At 41.1% G+C, this 22,144-nt stretch overlaps 1 protein-coding gene across 3 annotated transcripts in view; it reads left to right on the top strand.

Moving 5' to 3' along the window:
* Positions 1 to 2,401: 2,401 nt before the first annotated feature.
* The window catches only part of cacna1bb (calcium channel, voltage-dependent, N type, alpha 1B subunit, b), a 175,232-nt gene continuing 155,489 nt past the window's right edge, over positions 2,402 to 22,144 (top strand). Inside the window, exons 1-5 of one of the 3 annotated variants that reach the window (XM_038733866.1) lie at positions 2,402 to 3,328; positions 4,767 to 5,097; positions 7,949 to 8,227; positions 10,049 to 10,154; positions 12,812 to 12,951. In XM_038733866.1, the coding sequence (XP_038589794.1) occupies positions 3,268 to 3,328; positions 4,767 to 5,097; positions 7,949 to 8,227; positions 10,049 to 10,154; positions 12,812 to 12,951 (917 nt within the window). In that variant the 5' untranslated portion in view covers positions 2,402 to 3,267. The remainder of the gene's footprint in view (positions 3,329 to 4,766; positions 5,098 to 7,948; positions 8,228 to 10,048; positions 10,155 to 12,811; positions 12,952 to 22,144) is intronic. The other 2 variants (XM_038733868.1, XM_038733867.1) reach the window with 2 other exon arrangements.

Genomic DNA, 22,144 nt, shown 5'->3' with positions numbered 1-22,144 from the left:
TTCTGATAGTTTTACTTGTTGCCGTTTCTGCTGGAAGGCAAGCCTGTTTGCTAAAATGTTACCTAAAGGTTTTGCAGAATTTAAAAATCACATTGCCTCATTCTCCAGCTCTGTCATTTTTGCAGATTTTCTTCCGGTCGAGGGAGAGATTGCTTTTTTTAGCTCCTTATCTTAAGAACCACAAACACTTTACTGAAAGATCTTCAAACTGAAGCCTGCAGTCAATTTGACCCTGCATGAACCGAGCAGCAGCTCAGTTTTGACAGGCGGGCCCAGGGCCTGCGCTGAAATATTTGGGCAGCTGTGCCATCAGAGCCGCTGACATTTCCCACACTTTGCTTTAATGAGTTCAGACTTTGAAAGCATTTGTGCGCTGATTTTCAAGAGCTGCTGAAGCTCATTAGAAGCTACTAAACTAAATGCTGGTGTTGGTGGAAGAAGTAGTAATACCACTACAACTACTCCATTACAGATACAATCACAGGATTTATGACTGAAAGGCACTGGAGTATCAAAAGCCAAAACAAGTTTTTGTTTTTTTATATAGCGCATTTCATATTCAGGGCTCTTTACATACAAGAAATTTAAGAATTAAAAAAGATGACTTAAAGATAAACAAAATAACTTAATGTTAAATGCTACTCTCCCATGGTCCGCTCACACCGGTGTTTAAACTTATTTCACTTTCACTTATTTGCATGATTAGACATGTTTTAGTGGATGCATAACTTACACTTTTTATCATCTTGATAGGCATGTTGAGTTGTGTCATTTACGCTGGGGACGCTGGGGTCATGTCCGCTCCACTTTTTTAACCTAACAGACACCTATTTCCAGGTAAAACACCTAAAATAACATACCCAAAATGATTCAGTAATAGCTCCTCTATTAGGCCTAGATGCATAATTCTGGTGTCCTTAGATAGATCAGAAGCTAAGGAATATGAATCAACTGGTCTAAATTAACCTATTTATTGTGCTATTAAAGAGTGAATGGAAATGCAATAAAATTATATTTTCATCCTCACCTGGTATAAAATCAATTAAAATAGCAATATCACCATCAAAACCATCATCCTGTAGATTATAGTGCAACTGAATATCTTCTAATACACCTGGAATACAACTATAACTGTAAATTTAAAAAAGAAACTAATATGCAACAGTGTTACACAATTTCAATTCAAAAGTATACCTGGCGTATACCAGTTGAATGTCCATGTTTTGGCCATATTTACTGTTTACGTGTTCACTTTTATTGTGAGATTTCATCAAAACACTATTTCTGTCCATACAACAACGTTCCAAATAACATAAAGCTCATCAACATGATCAAAAGAACTCCCATGCTTTACAGGCCCACAACTTGAGAACAGAACATCCTACTGTGCTGTAAATGGGCTCTCTTGTCTATGAATCGATTCATGTATTGGATGTGTATCTACTATGGGTCAGCGAGCAGACCACGATAAAGACCAAAGCAACACTTTTTCCCATGCTTTAATCTCTGGTGAGAAATTAAACAAGAGCAATATCCAAGATGGCGGCCCGCAGTTATTTTTACAAACAAAACAGCTGTTTTTGGATGGAAAACAGCAACAACGTCAAAAGTAAGTTAGCAGTTGTAACTGTAAATGTATATTGGTGCGTTTATTATTATCTGGCTAATAAGTCTGTGAGTTTAGTGATTTGAGTTATATACACAGCTGATCAGAGCTGGTGCTGAGCTTTCTTTAGAGTGGTCAGACTGCGGTGTGGGATGAGATGAGAGATATGTGGATGGCAATGACTGCAGCCATGTACAGTGATTACAGAGCGATTTATGTTGCAGTCATTTAGATGCTTAGTGTTTGATGGGTGTTTGGTGTGGATAAAAATGGCTGGTTTGGCCGAGCCTCCTAGCTTCATGGAGGTGTGTGGCATGATGTGTCATGGATGTCTCATTTGCATTTTGTGTGTGAAAATGCTTTGAGAAAGTTTTATTTGCAAAATAAGATAACATGCAATGTAATTAAAATATAGAAGACACAAATGTGAATTGTCCAAAAAAAGTACAAAAACACCTGAATTTTGTGTTTCCCTTCACATAAATAAGGACATTTACACCATAAATTACTGCACAAAATGTCTCCAGAATGCCAGAAATTAAGTGTTTGATGCTTTAAATCCCCACTCATATTTTTCAGCATTGAATATTTCCTCAAAATATCTTCTTGTTTTGTTCTTGTGACACAAGTGTATCATCACACCCCTAATCTGAGCCCTTAGGTATGCACCACTTTTCAACACAAAGTGACACTCTTGATGGAAACCACCAGTGTGGGTGTACAGAGCCTGTAACGTGATAATGAAATAAGAGTTCTTTACATTTCTTGAGATAATAAAATGCTAACAACAAAAATGTTAACACATAAGTGATCTTCACCATCTTAGGTTAGCATGCTAACATTTGCTACTTAGCATAAAACAAAAAGGACAGATGAGGCTGACGGGAATGTAACTAGTTTTTCAGTTATTTGCTCATAAATTGCCTGGGACTATGAATGTGTGTTCCAAAATTTCATTGCAATATTTTCATGCCATCCCTGGAACCACGCTGGACCACACTGCTAGCAGGGCTAAAATGCAGCTTGACCAAGCTAAACAAAGCTGTCCTTCAGACTGCATGAAAAGCTGACATGTTTTCCCCCAACAACACTAATGTATCAAAGGCTTACAATCCTAATCCGCAATTGTAACTAGTAAGAATCGCAGTTGATGTACAACAGAGAATTGAAGTTTTTTCCTCTGAAGCTGAAAGAGAAAGCATAAAAATGGAAATATTTAAGTAAAGAAGGCTACAGTACTTTCCCACTGTACTTGACTATAGTACCTGAGTAAATGTAAGTTACACAGTTCTACTTTTGCAACTAGAACTCAACCAAGGAAGAAAGTTGTAAAAACAAAAATCCTATCTTATCTTATAAACTGACCGATGATTGCTCCCTTCCTGGTTACCAGGGCGGACAGTGAAAACACAGTCGATAATTGAATCAGAGAAATTTCTTCTTGAGCATTGAAGACGGCTGGTCTGATAACAAGGTTCTTAACTGGCAGGGCAGGAAGCAGCCTTTCCGCATTCCAAGGTGGGAGAAACTTTTTTATTTTGTCTTTGGTGCCTTACAGAGGATCCTGCTGCAGGCGGACACACATGACCTGTGTGAGGGCCAAATTGTTGCTTTATCCCACCGTTTAGTTGGATTTATCTCAGTAACCCTGGAGAGCAACTATGAAGAGAACAGTTCCTCTCAACTCCAGATGGGCAGAGAGACGATCTACTGTGGTTTATGGTACGTTTATTCTGGTTCTTACCACCTTTGTTTGCATTTGTTTACATGTCTTTATTGTGTTAAGAACCATTAGTGTAGGGAATCCTGAGTAAAGGTCCCTGGTTTACTGGCATCTGAGGTTAATGGAAAAACTTTACAAAAATTATGTGTTTTTCTTTTAAATATTTTATTATTTGTTTTTTGTCATATTACTTATTGGGTAATATAGGTGAAAATGATAAATAATTCTACTTATTTGGCTGAGTTCAAATGTTCGTTGTCAGTGCCATTTTTATATGCAATGCCATCACATAACTATTCAAAAGCAGTAAGGCTGCATCTGGGCTGAGCATAGCCTTTTATATTACAAGCCAACAGGCCTATGGGGAATGTCTGTGGGACGTGATTATCAACAGAGATTATGGCAACATTTAAAAAGTCAGTCTAAAATGGCTTTGGACACGAACACCCTTTCTTAGGGGTCAAATAGAAATGTAGTGTTCGCCTTGTTTTACCTGGCTTAGCCCCATTTGGGACTGGGAGCCAGTAAGCCAAGGCAGTGTGACAGCGAATCAGCATGCAGGATACCAGGTCCCTGAAACTGAAGCAGCTAAATGGAATTCAGCCATAATTCATTTTATAAATTAGATCTGTGCTTCTCATACTGTGAACTGTCAAAATGTCTGTGAAAAAGCGGCTTTGGCTACAGCCTGAGGCAAAGATCCTCAAGGGCGTACTGATCTTGCAGAAGCCGCACATATAGGTGAGGTTTATGCTTCATTGCAAGTACCTTCAAACTACTAACCGTATGCTTAAATTCGAGGTCTATCATGATTGGGACAGGAGGACCCAGCGGGTAGACCATTCCCAAATGTGATAGGACAGGCCCTGCTTGGACTTACAGATCAAGTGACTCATTTCAGACTTCTGGAGTCTATGTTTATAGATAACCTGTGTTTTGAGTATAAAACACCAACTGATTGAGGGCAGCTCACTGGCAGCAAAGCGTTACAATAGATTGCACCAGAACTCAGTTTAATGGAACCAAACGTCCATCCACATGTTCACTATGTTCCAAATACTCAGAGGTTGGCCAAAACATGTAATTTGTTGCTATAGTTTGACATATTTGGTGAAGATATGGCCTAGGTGTTTCTAACTTGCTGAGCACACACATGGGCAGATAAAATGTTTATTTTGATGCAGGAGTTGTTTTGAGAAGTTTCATTGGGCATTGTTGTGAACCTGTCTAACTGCTGCAAAGGAACAGCCCATTAACTGTGGTCTCAGTGTCACCTTGCAAGCTTAAACTGTAGTCAAAACATTGTTATCACTTGCTCTTTTGCACTATACATAAGTTGTTGTTTTTTTATTGCACAAAATGTAAAACTGGCCATCCATAAATCAAGATCATGGCATGATGTGCTCTGCCTGCGTATTCATTTCTTTCACCCACCAGCGTTACGCGCAGCCACATTGGGCTCCTGGAGGATGCTTACCTTGGGGGCAGAGTACGAGGATACCTGGGCTCTGTCACCTGACACCAGTCGCCGTCCCGAGCGTCGGGTGGAGGAGGAGGAGGAGGAGGAGGAGGGGCCAGACATGGAGGGGCCAGACACCTGCGCTGGAGGCCCGGAGGGGACGTCATGGAGAGCTGTTTCCCCCGACACCGTGCAGAGGCGTGACACAGTTTTACACATGGACGGGCTGAGCAGAGAGGGGAGGAGAGACGGTGTGGGTCAGATCGTCAGGAGGCACGAAATCGTGAACAGCACGCCATGGCCCCGCGGGTGAGACACAAACCTTTCTTCTGAAGATTTAACAATGAGTGTAGCATGATGTCCTCTAGTGGGAAGTTCTTGGGTCTTGGGGCAGTTACCCCACTTTGTCCAGTTAGTAATTAATTCTCATACATTTAGAATATAGTGTTCTGGTTAATTGGTTTATACTGTACAGAACCCCATAACCCACTCCAATTATCATTCATATCACTCTTTCTCATTAGTTCTGCAGTACATTAGCTGAACCACTAGATGGCTCCTCAGCCATGTACAGAGCAGTCAACTTAATGCTTTGGCTGCAGATGATGTTAACAGAGAGCTACATTAGTTTTTAGATGCTAAATTGATAAAGAGCAAAACAACACAAGTATCAGAGCTGACACTATATGGCCAAAAGTATTTTTTTTGTATCTTTGTGTACTTACGGTGTAGCATTCGTGTGTCCACATACTGTGGCAACTTGTAGTTTGAATGACAAAAAACAGAAATATGTGGGAAAAGTAACCCATTATCTGCTAATTGTTTATCCATAAAACAGCCCAACACACATGTTGTGAATCTCTTAATATTAAAAGAGAATTTTTGTATTGTAGCTCTTGAAAAATAAATAAATGCAGGAAATGCAAACTGCTGAGTGAAAACAAATACAAGCTTTAGATCTAAGTAGTGACAGAGTAAAATGTTTTGATGTTGCATTTTAATTCATTTTCTAAATCTAATTTGGAAAGCATAGCCATCATCTCCGGTAAACGCCACACACAAAACGTTCCCAGCAGTAATTAACGTTCACCTAAAGATCCTATTACCTAAATTTATAACTGTCTGTGAATCCCTGAAGCCACTATAAACTTGGCTTGCTTATTTCCTTTCTATGATAAATTGTTAACTATTAACATGTACAGAAATCGGAATGTTCATTATAACATCCACACACAGTATATAACAACAGCAAATTAACATATTTTATTGTCTAGGCATATTTCCAAATACTTTATCTAAGTTATCTGCTGTTTCAAAAGCCTTTTTAGAGCAGCCGGTGAGCTGCAGTGCACTCTGCTGACACCAAGCCTGGAGAGCTGTCACGTGGTTCACGCCAGCAAAGGTCATAACAACATCTGCATGTTTGTATAAACCATAGTTTTTGTCTTCTGTCATAATCTCAGTAGACATACAGAAAATTAGAGAGGAGTTAAACAACTCAGAGGAGCTTCTGTGCTAATTATGAGTTTCACAGACACACACTGTTTTGTGCAGAGCTTCTATTGGAAAACATTTACTGTAGTCAATACAAAAAAACAGTGTGCTGTCTGGGGTCCTGGAGAGCCTGGGCCATAATAGCTAAAGAAAAGGCAAAAAAATGTTATAGCATCTTGATACATTGTGAACATTCATTGTTTTATGAGTCTAAAACATGATTTTGAACTGATAACATGTTTCAGAGCTCCACCTTTGTTTGGGGTCTCAGAGACTTCAAGCTGTAAACATGGTTAAATACAGAGGATTTATGTCTATTTTGTAGTTAGTTGAAGTTAGACCTCTCAGAGATATAACAGACCTGAACTACATTTCTTTGTCTCAGAATGACATTTGACAATCATAATGAGTATATATTTATTCATTCATTCAAAACTCAAAAGATTTCTTTATTTGGTGTGCTTCCAGATTTTGTCACCATCATCAAATGTCCAAGTCCAGTTTTATTGAAGGGTTGCAGGTTTAATACATATTGGGTTTTACTAGGGTCAGAAGAAAAGATGAAAAAGATGGAGTTTGCATCTATTAGTATGAATTTTATAACCTACATACAGCAGTGGGCTCTGTGGGACCCAGGAAGTAAATCACATTTCAACAAAACACAAAGGTTAAATATATGCGAAGTCTGTTGGTTTAGATCATAGACTGTATATAAAAAGGTTTAGATTCACACACTATCGTTTTTTGTCTTCTACAGGTGTCATTTTATCGACACTGAGTGAGTTCACTGCAACTTCCTGAGGAAAACAGGTTGATCTTTGCATTATTTTAAAACAGTCTGTGGTCAGTCGCTACAGTGTTTTGCAGCGCAAAATGTTGACGACATCATCTTCTGTAAAACAAACAAACATGTTATCCCTGTTGTTGATGCCAAAATAAAGACTTATCAACGTTCGTGTCTTTACCTGCAGGGATTTTCTGAACTTCATTAGTTTAATGGTCTCTGATAACCAGCCAACAGACGGTGAGCGCGTTTGTACGCTCCAGTCACCGATAGGCCCATTTTGGTCACATGCGCTCTTCCTTATTCCTCTGAGGACTTGCTTTATAGCCCTCAGCCCCCATACAGGGAGCGATCAAACAGAAATCACAGGGCAACAGCTCGTGTTGGATTGGCTTGTCTTATTGTTGCTTTCAGCTGGGAAAAGAAAACAGAGGGCTTTAAGTGTTTTCTTGGTGATTGTGACGGACATCCTCAACGTTTCAACTGGTGTTTGGATGCTGAAACGATGCTGCCAGGATTTTGGACAGAGACAGGGTGATCGGGTTTTATTTCAGCGTGATTCCTCCCCCCCAACACACACACTCAGAGCCCGGCTGAGATGGATGCAACAGCCTAAGCGAAGTGAATAATTGCACAGCTGGAGTGCTTCATGGCTTTAAACTTTTATGTTTTACATTTCTCTGAAGATGAATGAATGGAAAGGATCAAGGGAACATGGTTTTCAATGAGGCCACCGTATTTTTCATTTTCCAAACGCCTCGCTTTCTGTACACTCTAACGCAAAGCTGTGGTTTGGATGAAGTGTGTTTGTTGTGATGCGTCTCCCCTCCATTTCCACTGACACCAGTTTGGATTTTCCCTTTTGGATCTGTGCGTTTCCAGAATGGCTCGCTTCGCAGAAGATCTACCCACCCGCTATGGAGGAAGCGCAGGCGGCGGAGGGAGAGGTGGACCCGTCTCTGGGAGAGGGGGAGCCCGGGGTGGTGGCGCACCGGGTGGCCAGAGGGTGTACAAGCAGTCGATGGCCCAGAGAGCCCGGACAATGGCCATTTACAACCCGAACCCTGTCAAACAAAACTGTTTAACTGTCAACCGCTCCCTCTTCATCTTCCGCGAGGACAATCTCATCAGGAAGTATGCCAAGCGAATAACAGAGTGGCCATATCCTTCCTGACGAGTAGCACCACGCACAGAGCAGGTGCATCTCTAGCCTATAACCTGTCTGCCCTTGCTTGGCAACCGCAAGCAAATGGTTGAAACGCAGAAACACACAACAGCCTGCAGGCCTGTTTGCCAAGCTGTTAAAATTAGGTGCTGGTTTGGATTGTATTCTATGTTTTCAGTTTAGAAAACCCGCCCTTGCTGTTGAATGACCAGTTGTTTTCGCCTGTGGAGTAGCTACCACAGTGTCTTTATTCCTCTCTGCGCAACGCTGACTGCACCTGTCGCTCCGCTTCTTATCTTTGTTCAACATGACACAAAGATGTTTTTTCAATAGGTGCGGGCAGTGAAAAGACTTCCCATCCGCCTATTGTGTTCCCTTTTTTTTTCTTTCTATTCCCAGCTGAATATTGAGCCCCTGGGCGCTCACATCGACTGATAGCTGAAGTTCTTTTGTCAAATTGTTAGTTATACCGAGCATAAACAGCATTGCCAGTGTTAGTTAATAATGATCAAACATCGTTATTGATCGACGCAACTAGAAGTCAATTAAAAAGCTGCGTGCGTAAAAAGGGCAATAATAAGTCAGCGGTGTGGCTGCTTACACTGACTGAGCTCCACTCCCCACGTTCTCCAGTCATGTAATTCTTAAGAAGAAAAAGCACTAGTTTATGTTGGTTAAAAAGAGACCGCTGGTTCAGGCAGCACCGCCTCGTTGTCTTAGTTAGGAGCCCTCTCCATGGTGCTGAAGTCGCCCACGCTCACCGCCCCACGCCACTCTTTCAACGCTGCAAAAAATGCCCACTCCAATGAGTCGAGTCATGGTCACCCCCCGAATCTTAGTATTTTCTCTCTTGAAATGCGTGAGATATTCTGCCAGAGTGATCTTATTCAGTCTGTTTCTGAGGCTGTTTCTCTTATTTCTAGATGGAAAAGGTCAAAATCTTGAAGTAAGGTTAAATTCATAATAGCAGCCCATGGGGGCAATGACATTTAATACCACTAAGAAAAGTCTCAAAACCAGTGATCTGTTCAAAAAGCAACTAAAATAATCTCAGGTCAAAAGCAGTTTTCACATAATTATGTAACGATTTTGAGACTCAACTTACTAAAAAATCCAATTCCAAAATCCAGTCAATGATGTTGCAACAATATGTTTTTGCAGAGAAACTTGACCCCACTTGACAGGACCGAAATAGAAAAAACTCAGAAGAAAGTGAATGCCACAGCTGACACAGAAAAACTAGACCTCCCCATTTTCTTTTTGAATTCACTGCCAGTAAAATCAGTAATTCTGGTTGCGTAATCAGGGTAGCTGAGTGTGTTATTTGTAATAATTCTACATCTTTACTTCAATGGTCACAGGCTTCATATTCCCTCGTGATTCATAGGCTCTCAATAGGCCCTGACCTGCAGGCAATGACCCAGTGAAAATGGATTGCAGAATGAGGCAACCACTGAAAATGGTTGGAAATGGTCAACCATCTGGAAGGATAACGAGCGCATGTATAGGATGGTTTCTTTCTAGTAAGTCTTCAACCACAGCATGATGGAAGGTTTATGCTTTAGTGAACAGAATGTGCCCAAATCTAAGTTTAATGGCATTTTCCATGCAGCAACATGCAGGATAATTAGCTTTTCTGTTCAGTTTAATGTTGTCTGCCATGATTGGGCACACTTTTTTTCTCAGACAAAAATGGGTTACTAACATTTGATTACTCATTTTATTGTAAAAAAAGAAATAAGAAAATCTGATTTATGATTCAGCTATGAAATGAAATGAATGCAACTTCACTTTCTACTGCTCCTTAACCCTCACACTCCATTTGAGTACATGATCCTGGCAACAATTATCGCCAACTGCATCGTCTTGGCCCTGGAGCAGCATCTACCGGCCAGCGACAAGACGCCCATGTCAGAACGCCTGGTAAGTGCTTCAACGTGCCTGTCTTTGAGGTCACCTCCTTTACACAAATTACTTGCAAACAGCCACTCAGACAGACGTGGAGAGTGATCATTCCAGATTTGATTTCCTCTCCCTTGTCAGAAGCGGCAGGGTCCCAGAGTTACAACAGTTTGACCTGCAAAAGCTTAATTTCAGCAGCACTTTTCACTCATCAGGCTATGGAACGCTGTGAACGCTGTGTGTTTGTTTCTCCCCCCCCCTCCAGCTACTATCTTGTAATCAGTAGAGCCTCTCAGTGAGCTCACTTTGATCCCCTGCTCTGGCTCCCTGTTCCCACAGCTGCTCACATATGCGCTCAGTCTAAACCAACATCTGAACTCTGACAGTCACGTCGCACAGCTAACCAGTCTCAGAAACCAGAGGGGCTGCTGCACGAAGAGGTCAAGTGGCATATCTAGTCCTGTGTGCCACAGAAAAAAAACAAACTGAATAGCACGTCATTTCATGGTTCAGCACTTTGCTGTTCGTGCTGTTGAGGGTGTCGTAGCTCAGGGGAGTTTTTCTCAAAATAAAGAGCCAGAGAGTGTTACAAAGAGCAACAGCTTCATGCGAAAAAGTAAATGAATTCCTCTTGTATTCAACCACCTGCTCCCGTTTTGAATTATCTCAGCGGCCCGTGATGCAAATTCAGCAGTGATGATGTTCCGACTAGGAAAACAAAAACGTAGCATTGAGAACCTGAGAAAGTGATTAGAATGGTTACACAAAGGAGGGAAAAAAAGCATCCTCTCCCTGGCTCCTCCACCTCGAGGATGTAATACAACAAGAAGCCTTTTAATTAGAACAAGGGATCAGCTATTATTTACAAAGCTCTGTCAACACAGTAGGAGGCATGCTGCAAGTGGAGGCGACAGTAGAAGCTATTCAGTAAGAATATTTCAGATCCGTTGCAGGTCTTTAGTGCCATGATCCCTGGAGATTTCCCCAGTCGTCTTCCGCAAGAATATTTATAATTCAGGAGCATTTTAAATGTATGTATAATAGATGTTAACACGCTACTAGTACAGACATTTACCCAGGCAGCCCTCCGGCCCTGTCATTGCATAAGACGTTCAATTGTTTTGTTTATGAGTCTTGTCTTTTTACAGCATACCAAAATGTACTGTATGTCACATTGGATGCCTGTCGTTGTTACTGAAATGTTGCAGGCTCCTATGGCTTCTCTTATTGGCCAGGAACAGCCTATCTGCTTCTCAACAACAACAACAAACTGTCATTATTTTCTACCACAGCCTTCACGCTTGACACAGTGTCTCTCATCCAACATATCCATTATCCCTGGATGTTCGCTGTAGTCACCCAGTGATATAGAAAAGGTCACATTTCTTGTAGTGCTCGAGCCTGTCACACTGCTTTTACATGATTATTTATGTTGGAGGCTATGTGATGCTGGGGGTTGGGGACACTGTCAGGTTGCAGTATGCTTGGAGCGAGAGAGAGAAAAATCTAGGGGTAGAGAGGTTGCAGTGTAGGCGTGAGAAATCCTCTGCTCATGCCATGTACGTTGCCCCAGGCTCTTGCAGATCTTAATGGAGGCAAAGGAAAAAGTGTCATGTCATACGCGCCTGATCAGGCTCCCTTACTAACAGCGAGGCCCAGGAATAACCTAGCCACATACTGCAAATGATCAAACTGTGACACACTGTTGATTGTCTGACGCTTTTAGGGAATAATGCAGAGTGGCCAAATCAGTCCTGTTCAGCCATGTGTGGTTGGCATATGCTCTGAGTGCCAACGTGCCCTTTCAAACAGGAATGTCTTTGTCCTTTTTGGGATAATGTGCTTTGGATTTGCCCTAATGTCACACTAGAGGTGCATCACACCAGAAGCCTTTCTGGTGGGTCCAACTGCCATCATTTATGACCCAATTTCATGTTTAGTTTGTTTAACACACCAAAGGGGCACTTGAATGACCCAAGTACCTCTCAGGTGCCACAAGTACCCCTTTAGTTGCCCCAAGTACCCATTTTGGTTGGCCCAAGTGGCCCTCTGGTCCACCCAAATGTCTCTGTGTTTGGCCCTCCCACTTCCATCCTTTATTTTTGCACAACTGACACACCAGAGGGAACAGGCCAGATTCCCTCTTGGTTCAAATTACATACATAGGAGGCCCTAATTCCCCTCTTGTAGCCTTCTGGTCATTACCTGTGTCCCTTTGGTTGGCCCAAAAGGCCCCCATGTGCCCTTCTGCTCCTAGTTTGCTCCACATCCATGCTTTATTTTGCTTTTATTTTGCCCAAATGGTTAGCCCAAGTACAACACTGCTTGGCCCAAGTGGCCATTTCTTTGACCCAGGTACTCCACTAGCCCAAATGTATTTCTGGTTGCATGAAATGAACAGGCCCGAGGCCCCATAGATTTACCATTGCCCTGAAGATCATGGCTATGTGTGTGAATATTTGTTTTCACTGTATTTACTCTCTTTTCATCCAAAGAAGAGGGTTCCACTGCACTTCTGTTCATGCTGGTGCAAGAAATGAAAGAAGCCATGTTTCTTTCTCTCTTTTACTTACCCCCCTCTCTCCCACATCACGCTTCATTAACCACTCTATTACCTCTAACAAAAAGATCTTCCTCTGTCACTCTCATCCTCTCTGATTCTCTCTGTCTTTCTGTAGGATGACACAGAGCCCTACTTTATTGGAATATTCTGTTTCGAGGCTGCCATTAAGATCATCGCCCTGGGCTTTGCGTTTCACAAAGGCTCCTACCTCCGCAACGGCTGGAACGTAATGGACTTCGTGGTCGTCCTCACAGGGTGAGTCCCTCGCCCGCTGGGTGTCAGCTTGAGATGGAAGCCATAAGTGAGAGAGTGGTTTCTTTTGTGCGTATCTGTGAGCGCCCTGAGAGAGAGTAGTGGAATCACCTTCTTCCAGTTTAGAGCATCTGCCTGCAAGCATCTGCAAGTTATTCAACAAGCAACACAAGTCTGTAAAATGTGTGAAGAGTGTCACATTTATTGCTTTGGGCATTCATTTTCTGTCTTTGATTTTTAACATTGTTGCTGGACTACACTATATGGGCACCCTATCCACATACTTTGTGGCTTCCAACTTTGTGTCAACGGTTTGGGGAAGGCACTTTCCTGTTTAAACATGACAGCGCTCCCTGTGCACTAATCAAGGTCGATCAGGAAATGGTTTTCCCAGTTTGATGTGGTAGAGCTTGACCAACAACCACATTTAAGTGTGTGTTCGGGTGTCCACATGCTTTTGGCTGTACGGTGTAAGACATGCATGTGGTTGATGATAATTTCCAATTAAATTTTGTGATTAAGAAATTTAGAAACTTGTCTCAACAATCGCACGACATTGCCCATCCTTACTCGAAAGCCTTACCACCTGAATATCTGCATGACAAATGGAAAGTAGAAGAAAAACCTGTTTGGTATTTGATATGTGTGTTTTAGAAATAAGTACATATGAGCAGTGCAGGTTGTATTTGTTTTTCTCTTGTTGAGCAGCTCTTAGTTTGGCTTGAACAAGAGTGGCTGCCTGGCAGGGAAGCTGTTAGACTCTAGGGCTTGTAATAGCCTGTGTTTTTTTTTTGTTGATTGTTTTGCTTTTATTTGATTGAGATTTCAGCCAGTAGAGAGAGATAGGAAACAGAGGTCCCCCGGCTGGCTTTTGAACCGTGCGCATTGGGGTTATGTGGTACGCACCTTAACCATTAGACTACCAGGGCTTCCAAAAAGAAGTCAGGTCAGTAGTTCTGAGTGATTACCGTGGGGATTTCAACATAGGCAGCGCTGAAGCTTTGTCTCAAAAAAGCCTCCTTATCTGCTTTTAACCATCAGTGGCAATCAGAGGGTTGTCAGTGTAAAGTTGGAAGAGGGCGGCTAATAATATGTCTATAAGCTGGTGTTGGTTTTGCTCTTGCTGGATGGAAGATATTATTATTTCAAGGCAGCTCTTTCATTCGTTCACACACAAGCTGGTACATTTTTCTTGGTTGGAGATTATCAGTCAATTGCAAAAAGTTGATCTGCTCTTCAGGTTGCCCCTGTCCTAGTTGATGATAATTTAGCTCCTTTTTATCTGAAGTGCCCTTTTAACTATAATTTAACCATTTTGTGCTGTATTTTCTCACCAGAAAGGCACTTGTATATAAAACATATATCAAATATATAAAAGAATTTTAATACCATGTTTTTTTAAACCATACGGACATCTGAGTAGCACGGCACACCCACCCTTTTCATCTGAAGGTTCATCCTGAATGGGACATTTCCTTTGTTTTTACCCTAATGTCTATAGAAATGTGTTTGTTTCTGCTATAGGGACACCAGATTGGCTTAGTGGATTCACAGCTCATTGTATATATTGGTCCAATGTTAGTTGTTGTTTGTTTTTAAGTTTTACCCTGGCTTCTTAGAGTCTGTTCACACCTCTGTATGCAGAACAAAAGTACAAAGAGGGCCTTTCACAGGAGCCACCACCCTCATAAAGTAACTAATTCCCACAGTTTGATTAAGCATTTGATTTTTACTTAGATAAAAGTAGCAGTACAACAATATAAAAGTAGTCTATTAAGCCAATTATAAAATGCGCCTATGTCACTCTACACTGCCTGTACACCACGTTAGAAATACATCCGTTCCATCCAAGTTAACATGATGCGGATAAATGCTGCTTGTGCTTTCTTCAATTGATGCGCAGAGAGATATTGTACTGCCTTCCTGATTTATTTGTTTATTTCAGAAAGTCAATAAACAAATGAATCAAGGTGGATATTGAATCGGAAACAGAACAAAGATTGCAGAGAGGCAGTGATCACGAGTATTCGAGGGAGAAACAGATTAAAATGAAGAGAAGGATAAATAACATTTTCTTCAGATTCCTCTCTAAATAAAGAATAGAATTTGATATTAAACTTCATGCATTTTAAACCAACACTCTGAAAGCTGGTGTTTAAAATTAAAACATTTCTTCTTCCGTTTCAAGCATAGCCAGCGCATTAACAGTTCAGAGAGGCCTTTTTATTTTTCTTCACACGCCACACAAGTGGGAAGATTGTGTTTGGAGCTGTGATTGGATTTAATGTTCCTCTGTAATACCTACACAGTAGAAAACCTCATGTGTTTTGGAAGATGAAAAAGAAGGCGTTCTTTAAATGCAAGGCTGAGATCACACAGAGGCACGTTGCTTGAAGCAAAACACTTGAATTAACTACCGAACTGTTTACATGTAGAAAGACACACCAGCTGCATTCAGTGCCATGTGATACAGCAGTGGTTTGTAGCAGTTTGCTTTGCATTTTGGTTGCTTTATAAGGTATAAAGAAAATGTTTTAAAAACATGAATTGAATTAATTAAATGAATATCAATGTTTTTTGTTTACAGGGTGTCATGTATCTAAAATCAGCTTTTTGTTTCAAAGTTTTTCGAAAGCGAGAGAAATAAGTCTTCAGTTTTGGCTACCCAGTGATGACACAGCTGGATACAAATGAACCATTATGTTGTGTGTTTGTGTGTGTGTGTGTGTGTGTGTGTGTGTGTGTGTGTCTCCTTTTGGTTGCCAAGCAACCACAGTAGATAATGTCTCGGAGTGATGGGAGGTTTCTGTCTGGGTGTGTGACGTTCTGTTTGCCTTGTGCGCGACTTGCTCCTGCGGGATCGGGGGAGGGGGGGCCGCGGTGTCCGGACTGAGCCCCCATCAATTCAAAGTCAATCAGATCACCTCTGGGTGTGGTTTGGCTCACTGGGTCGCAGTGTGATCTACATCTGTTCCTTGGGGAAATTGTCCTGATGGAAAATGACAAATGACCGAAAAGACATTTAACCATATGCTCTGATGTTCAGCCTCCCTGAGTGAAGTAAAGAGGATTAAACAAACTTTACTACTTTGCCTGGGTGTTAAAATCTGTTTCTGCTTTGTCCTGTGTAGTCCACCGACAGAATGTGCCACCTGCAGGCAAGAATTAGCATAATTAGAGATAAGTACAGTCTAAAAGATGAAATGATAACTTATTTTGAGTAGCCAGATGAAGAATTCGGGAAGAGAGAAACCCACAGACAAACTTTAACAATACTGTAGTTGAATGTTATTGATCAATGCATGAATGATTTATACTTTTATAAGTGCTGGGTAATCAATCAAAAGTGACTGCTAAGGGCTTTTATTGATCTTACTGGTCAGAAATCTAATTTAGGATACACGCTTAGAAGATGTAATTGTGGCTCTGTTACGAGAGAGGGGAAATAAATAGTCACACTTTGTTTAAAATTAAAACATAATCAGTTCTGCTCTATTAATCATCTTATCTTACATAAGTCCGTCTTGCCCTATCTAATTTGCTAAGAATCAGTATTAGTTCTCTGCCTGTACAATTCTAGTGCTTAGTCCTTAGGATAATTATATCGATACAGCCATCCCATCCTAATGAAAGGATCTAAATGATAGTGTAGCTGGAGGCAGCGGCAGACCTTTAATCTGTCCTGATCAGGCATTAGGAGAATAAATCTGCCCAGGTTGCCAAAGGCCTAATCAATAGAATACTGAGCTGTCCAGCCCAAAAACGCAGAGCCCTGATGAGCAGCGAGACACGGCTAATCACACGTTGAGCACGACAGCGTCCGTGACACGAAGCAAAAGGGTGAGAAACCTGCTGTGCTCAGAAAACCATTTTCTCTTCTGGAGCATTTATTACATTTGCCAGAATGAAGCATCGTGCTCACAGAAACTGGGGAGTCATGACTCAGTGGCTGAAAATAAAGATTTAAAAAAATCCAAGAAGAAAGGGATTAAATGACTGTCATACTTTTTCTAATTTCAGAGGCCAAACTCAATTGGAGTCCATATATTCTGCAGTCTGTAACCAGCAGGATTTACCTCCTCTTTAGAGCAGAAACTGGGAGGATCAGTTCAGGTACCATCATTTTTAAAGCCATGCAGAGAGAAGAAAAGTAGTTTCTTGCATTTTGAAGTGAAACCATTGTAAAGTGAGTGATGTACTATGCTTCCTGCCAGGACCGTGGTGAGTGTTCAGTTCTGACTTGCAGTTTCTTATATTTTCTGTGGCTCTGGAGGAGCTTTGTGAAGTCTGAGGAAAAAAAGCTAAAGTGACATCACCTGAGTATCTCAGGAGACCACAAAAACAGAAAGCTTTTTCACAGTCAGAGGGTGAGGAGTCAGAAGAAGGGGGGGGCTTTTAACCAGAGAGGCAGGCAGCAAAGTCTAACTAAAGACGCTGTCATATTGAATTATGGGAAGTGTCTTGACCCCCAATTTTATGGAAGCAAGAAAACAGACACACTGTCAGCTGACAATGATTCAGTCCTCAGACGTTTGTCAGGTAGAGTTCATAAAGACAACGCATGAACTGATGTCCACTGATCACAGGGCTGGCAGTTCGATCCCCACCTGTCCACAGGTCAAAGTGACACTGAACCCCAAATTGCTCCCGATGGTTGGTCAGCACCCTGCATGGTAGCCTCGTTGCCATCAGCGTGCGAGTGTGTGAATGAGCGGCAAAATCCTTGTAAAGCGCTTCGGATCAAAGCGCTGTATAATGTATAAATGAAGGAGTTTATCATTTGACTGAAACATCGTGAGGACAGTTCATGGACAATGTGCGGGATTCTGTGTTTTCGAAACCACGTTAGGAGTTTTTAATCTCTTTTGAAATTGTGACATGGAGGTGCAATACTAACTCGCAGCCTACTCTTTTAAGAGACATATCAACATTTGAAATTGGCCGTTACTAGGATTCTCACATAGTAGGGGTGACAACCTGTGATCAAAACTTGATAAAAGGTTTTAATTAAGGAGAGTGGCTCCCCGATATTATTATTTGCTTTATGTGTTCAATTACTTAATAGTTCAGATAAACGCTGTTATTTAATGAATTCGGCAGATGTGTACTGTATTGATACATCAAGGTCTAGCTATTTGTGTGTGTGAGAGGGTAAGTATTTGTGTACATGCAGTGTACGTGTACTCTATGTGACCACTGGATTTACAAGAGATTCTTTATCAAAAAAGATGACTGGCTAAAAGTTTGCATTGTGCATTGGTATGCTACAGTTATTGCTTGCCTGGTTGTGGCTCGTTTGCTATTAAACTTTTTGATCAATCGAGAGATTCCATTTGGAGCAAGGCCTCAAGCTCTTACAAATAAGACTCTCAGTTATTCAAGCACGATATCTAGAATTCAGTGGCAGCTGGGTAACTGAAGAAGTCTTTTGGAAACAGCCAGCCTTAACTTTGAGCACAGTACAAAATTGTTGATTAAATTTGGGAATAAAAGTTTTGCTAGTAACAAAATATTTAAATGCATATATATATATGTATGTATATATATTTTGTTAATGTGTGTCAGTAACATCTGAATGGTTCAGTGGTTCGCCATTTAACCTCCACTGCCTCTTGGCCTTTGATAGCCAGTCTTTGCTGTTATTGACCAAAGCCTCAAATGGCCTTTTACTGCCTGTGCAAACTCTATGGCAACCGCAAAGGCTCCCAGCTGAAGTCACTGAGAACAATAATCCCACTGTCATCTCCAGGGAAACAAAAGCCAGGGCAGTTGCTTTCATTTATTTATCTGTATGTTTGATGCACGATTCCCATTTGTAAGTGGTCGGGGCGAGAGTCGGCGCTTGTGTTGACTTCAAAGTTGGGATTTCCTTTCATGTACCTCTCAGACAACGGGGCTATCACAATAGGAGGCTTCAAAGTATATAGACTCCAAAGGTTGGGTCACTTTAGCGTACGCCCGCACCAGGAGGCATGAATCATTCAATGCTGTGTGACATCTGTACACGCCATTTTTACTTTACTTTTTACAGTGGATAAACTCTTGTAAACAAGGAACTGTTTAATTCTGTGTGAATACCTTGCTCACAAGTGTTGCTTTTTGCAGTCTCTTTCACAAGCGTTTGTGAAGTGTACCCACACTCAACATTAATAACACAGTCATGCTCAGTCAGTCTAGTAAACATCTGGATCTCTGAGTTTACACACTCTCTTTTATGTCACCAGTTACAGACAGCAGTTATATAGTACAAGGCAAATGAGAATTGTTTAAATCTGCTTGCAAAATAGCTTCGTTGGTTTTTGCTATAAAAAAAAGAGAGTGACTATAAAATAAATTACTTCAAGGATAGCTGCAGGTTTTTTACAAATTGGGTCTTATTTCTGTAGTTTGGGCCATCATTTCTATTGGTGATATTAACACTGTAGTACCACGTTAATTGCTGAGATCTGGGTATGCAGCAACACCTACCTTTTCTCATGTGTCCAGCTAGCATTCATGACTTTTTAAGAGCTCCTCTCAGGAAGATGTATGCAGATTGACAGACATTATCACTTATTAATTTACCCCTCACTTGCTGTACTGACAGATGTGAGTTTTTGTTGGTGTGTGTGTGTGTGTGTGTGTGTGTGTGAGATAGTTGTGTACATGCTATTCTACTTAAAGTCTTCTAGTCAGCTAGCGTTGCCTTCAGTGACTTGAACACTGTGTCCTCTGTGAGGCCGCCTGAGTGCTGCCGATGCTGGTGCCATGTTGTCCACGTCATAGCAGACTGATTCCAGTTCTGCTCTGTCTGTCGGCAGCCACACAAGAGCTCTGAGCAGCAGGTTGGAACCCGGTCAGCTTCTTCTCTTCCTGCTCACGCTCACACAGGGATGTGGCCAGGAATAACACAATTGAAGAAGAGCTGTTACCAATGATTCTTTTCATCATTGATTGAACTTTTATCGTTTATTGGATTATTCCATTAATCATTTACTCTCTAAATGTAGTGAAAAATGTTGCGACACATTATCCCAGAGCTCAAGGGGATGTCTTCAAATTGCTTGTTTTGTCCAAATCAGCAGAAATTCAAGTTTGCATCACAGTTTTCTTTTTGCTTCATTAATGATTTAATTAATGAGTTACTCAAGTATCAAATTGTTGTCAGTAAATTTTCTGTCAATTCAATCATTCTTTAACTACTAAGTAAAAATTCCCAACTTCAGACATTTAAAATGACATGAAAATTATTAGAAGATATATCCTGAGTGCATATAAAGATTATTTTAACAGAATAGTTTTAAGGCAAAACAATGAAAACATAAGCAAACGTAAAGAATGTAAACAAGCTTCCATCACTATGTAAATGCTCTGCATATATAAAGTGTATAAAGTATCTGGTATACCACAGTTTATAATCAGTAACCAATTAGAAGTATAAGTGGTGGTTTGTGATTCCACTAGCTGCACCGAGTGCTGCAGAGTAAGCTAATGCTCAAAACCTTTAGCATGATTTTAAAACCAGCATTTTCTACGTGGAAAACATAATTTATAGACAGAAATACTGCATGTAGTTCACAGGCATATTTTCATTTTCTGCTGTTTCTCTGTAGCCTGATAATCACACTGAATTGCCACTTTGTTAATGTTCTTTGCGTTCCTGTTCTGGTTTTTGGCACCTTAATTAATCAGTAGTGAGCAACATAATTTCCAGTTGCCAGTCGTGGACCATCAAACTCATCATATTATTATGGTTATCTCATTAATCACCTGCTCTGCTCCAGCAGTCAAAGTTAGTTAATTAGCACAAAAAAAGAAAAAATAAACAGATCATTGTCAGTTTTAAATGATCATTCTTTTTCAATTAATCGTTTTTTTTTTTTCAATATAGTTACAACACAACTTTTTTTGGTCATGGATTTCATATACTTTCTGGAATAAAATATCTAAAAGCCAAAATCCTATCAGATGGGCGATCTCGTGGCCTAGTTTAAGGGTACTTGACGTGAAAAAGTTTGAGAACCACTGGCCTACACTAAGACACTAATTGATAGCTCCCACAGTGGAAATGGTTATACCAAATCTCTACGGGTGGCCACATTTCTACTGTCACACAGTATATAAGTCATTTCGCCCAACCCTAGCCTACAGAAGAGAGATGACAGCTAATGATGGGAGAGAAAGATCACAAATGACCGAACACAAACGTTGTGATGTTTGGCGCCTTAACCCCTAAGCCACCAGGATGCCGAAGCTGATTGTCAATTCCAACCTGTATTTTAACGTGACACTTGTCACATTAGCATGTTTGGAAGTGACAACTGACTTGACAAAATGACTAATCACAGCTCACGCCAACCAGCAGGCAAGCCCCAGTTCGTGAATATTTATGAGAACAGAAATACAATGAGCCAGGGTGACTCAGTATAACACTGTGGATGTAACATATCCAGCTTGCATCTGTCCCTTTGCCATCACGTCTATTTATGTCTGATGACTAAAATGGCTGCTAGCTAGATGGCTTCACATGCAATGGCTCAACCAGTTCTTATTATGATATATATTTGGCAGGTTCTTGGTGAGATGGTCACGTTTTGCAGCATTTGCTCCGTTTGTGACACACAGCCCCTGGTAGCAAGGCATGGTTCATAATACGTAAGCTTTCGAAGAATAAAGTGACTGCAACAGGCTTAGTGTGAAGTTGGCAGGCACACAGAGGCACACCATAACAGACAGTCATCACAGATCTGTTGGACTAATTGATATGCACACACATGTGTAAGTGAAGTACACAAAAGCACTCAGATGTGTCCAGACACGTGAAAACCCGTCACAAAAAAAAACTGAGTAAAAGCTCCCTCTCTCCTTCTCTTACACACATACACACACACACATGCATTCAACTTTGTGTCTCTGTTGGCTTAGCTGCCAAGGTTCCAGTCAAGCGTGGCTGAAAGTGATGCTTGTCATTTCCTGTAGGCAGAGGAAGGGCACTACACCACAGCTGATGTGGCAGACTGGCAGGTTTCCCTCTTCACACATGATTCAGTCCACAGCTAATTACAAACAATGTGTTCCCCTGGCAAACATCCACAATTTCACAGGTAGTGCAACTGATTTTGTAGGAGAGAGAGAAACGGGGCAGAGTCATGGAATGTTTAATCCTACAGTGATAAACAGTACGCCAAATGAAAAGGAGATATTTGAATTAAGTGCT

The sequence above is a fragment of the Micropterus salmoides genome, unplaced genomic scaffold (assembly GCF_014851395.1).
Source record: "Micropterus salmoides isolate LMB-PRFRI ecotype aquatic unplaced genomic scaffold, ASM1485139v1 Ms_hic_scaffold_20, whole genome shotgun sequence".
NCBI lineage: Eukaryota > Metazoa > Chordata > Actinopteri > Centrarchiformes > Centrarchidae > Micropterus > Micropterus salmoides.
This window is presented reverse-complemented; position numbering and strand designations above follow the sequence as displayed.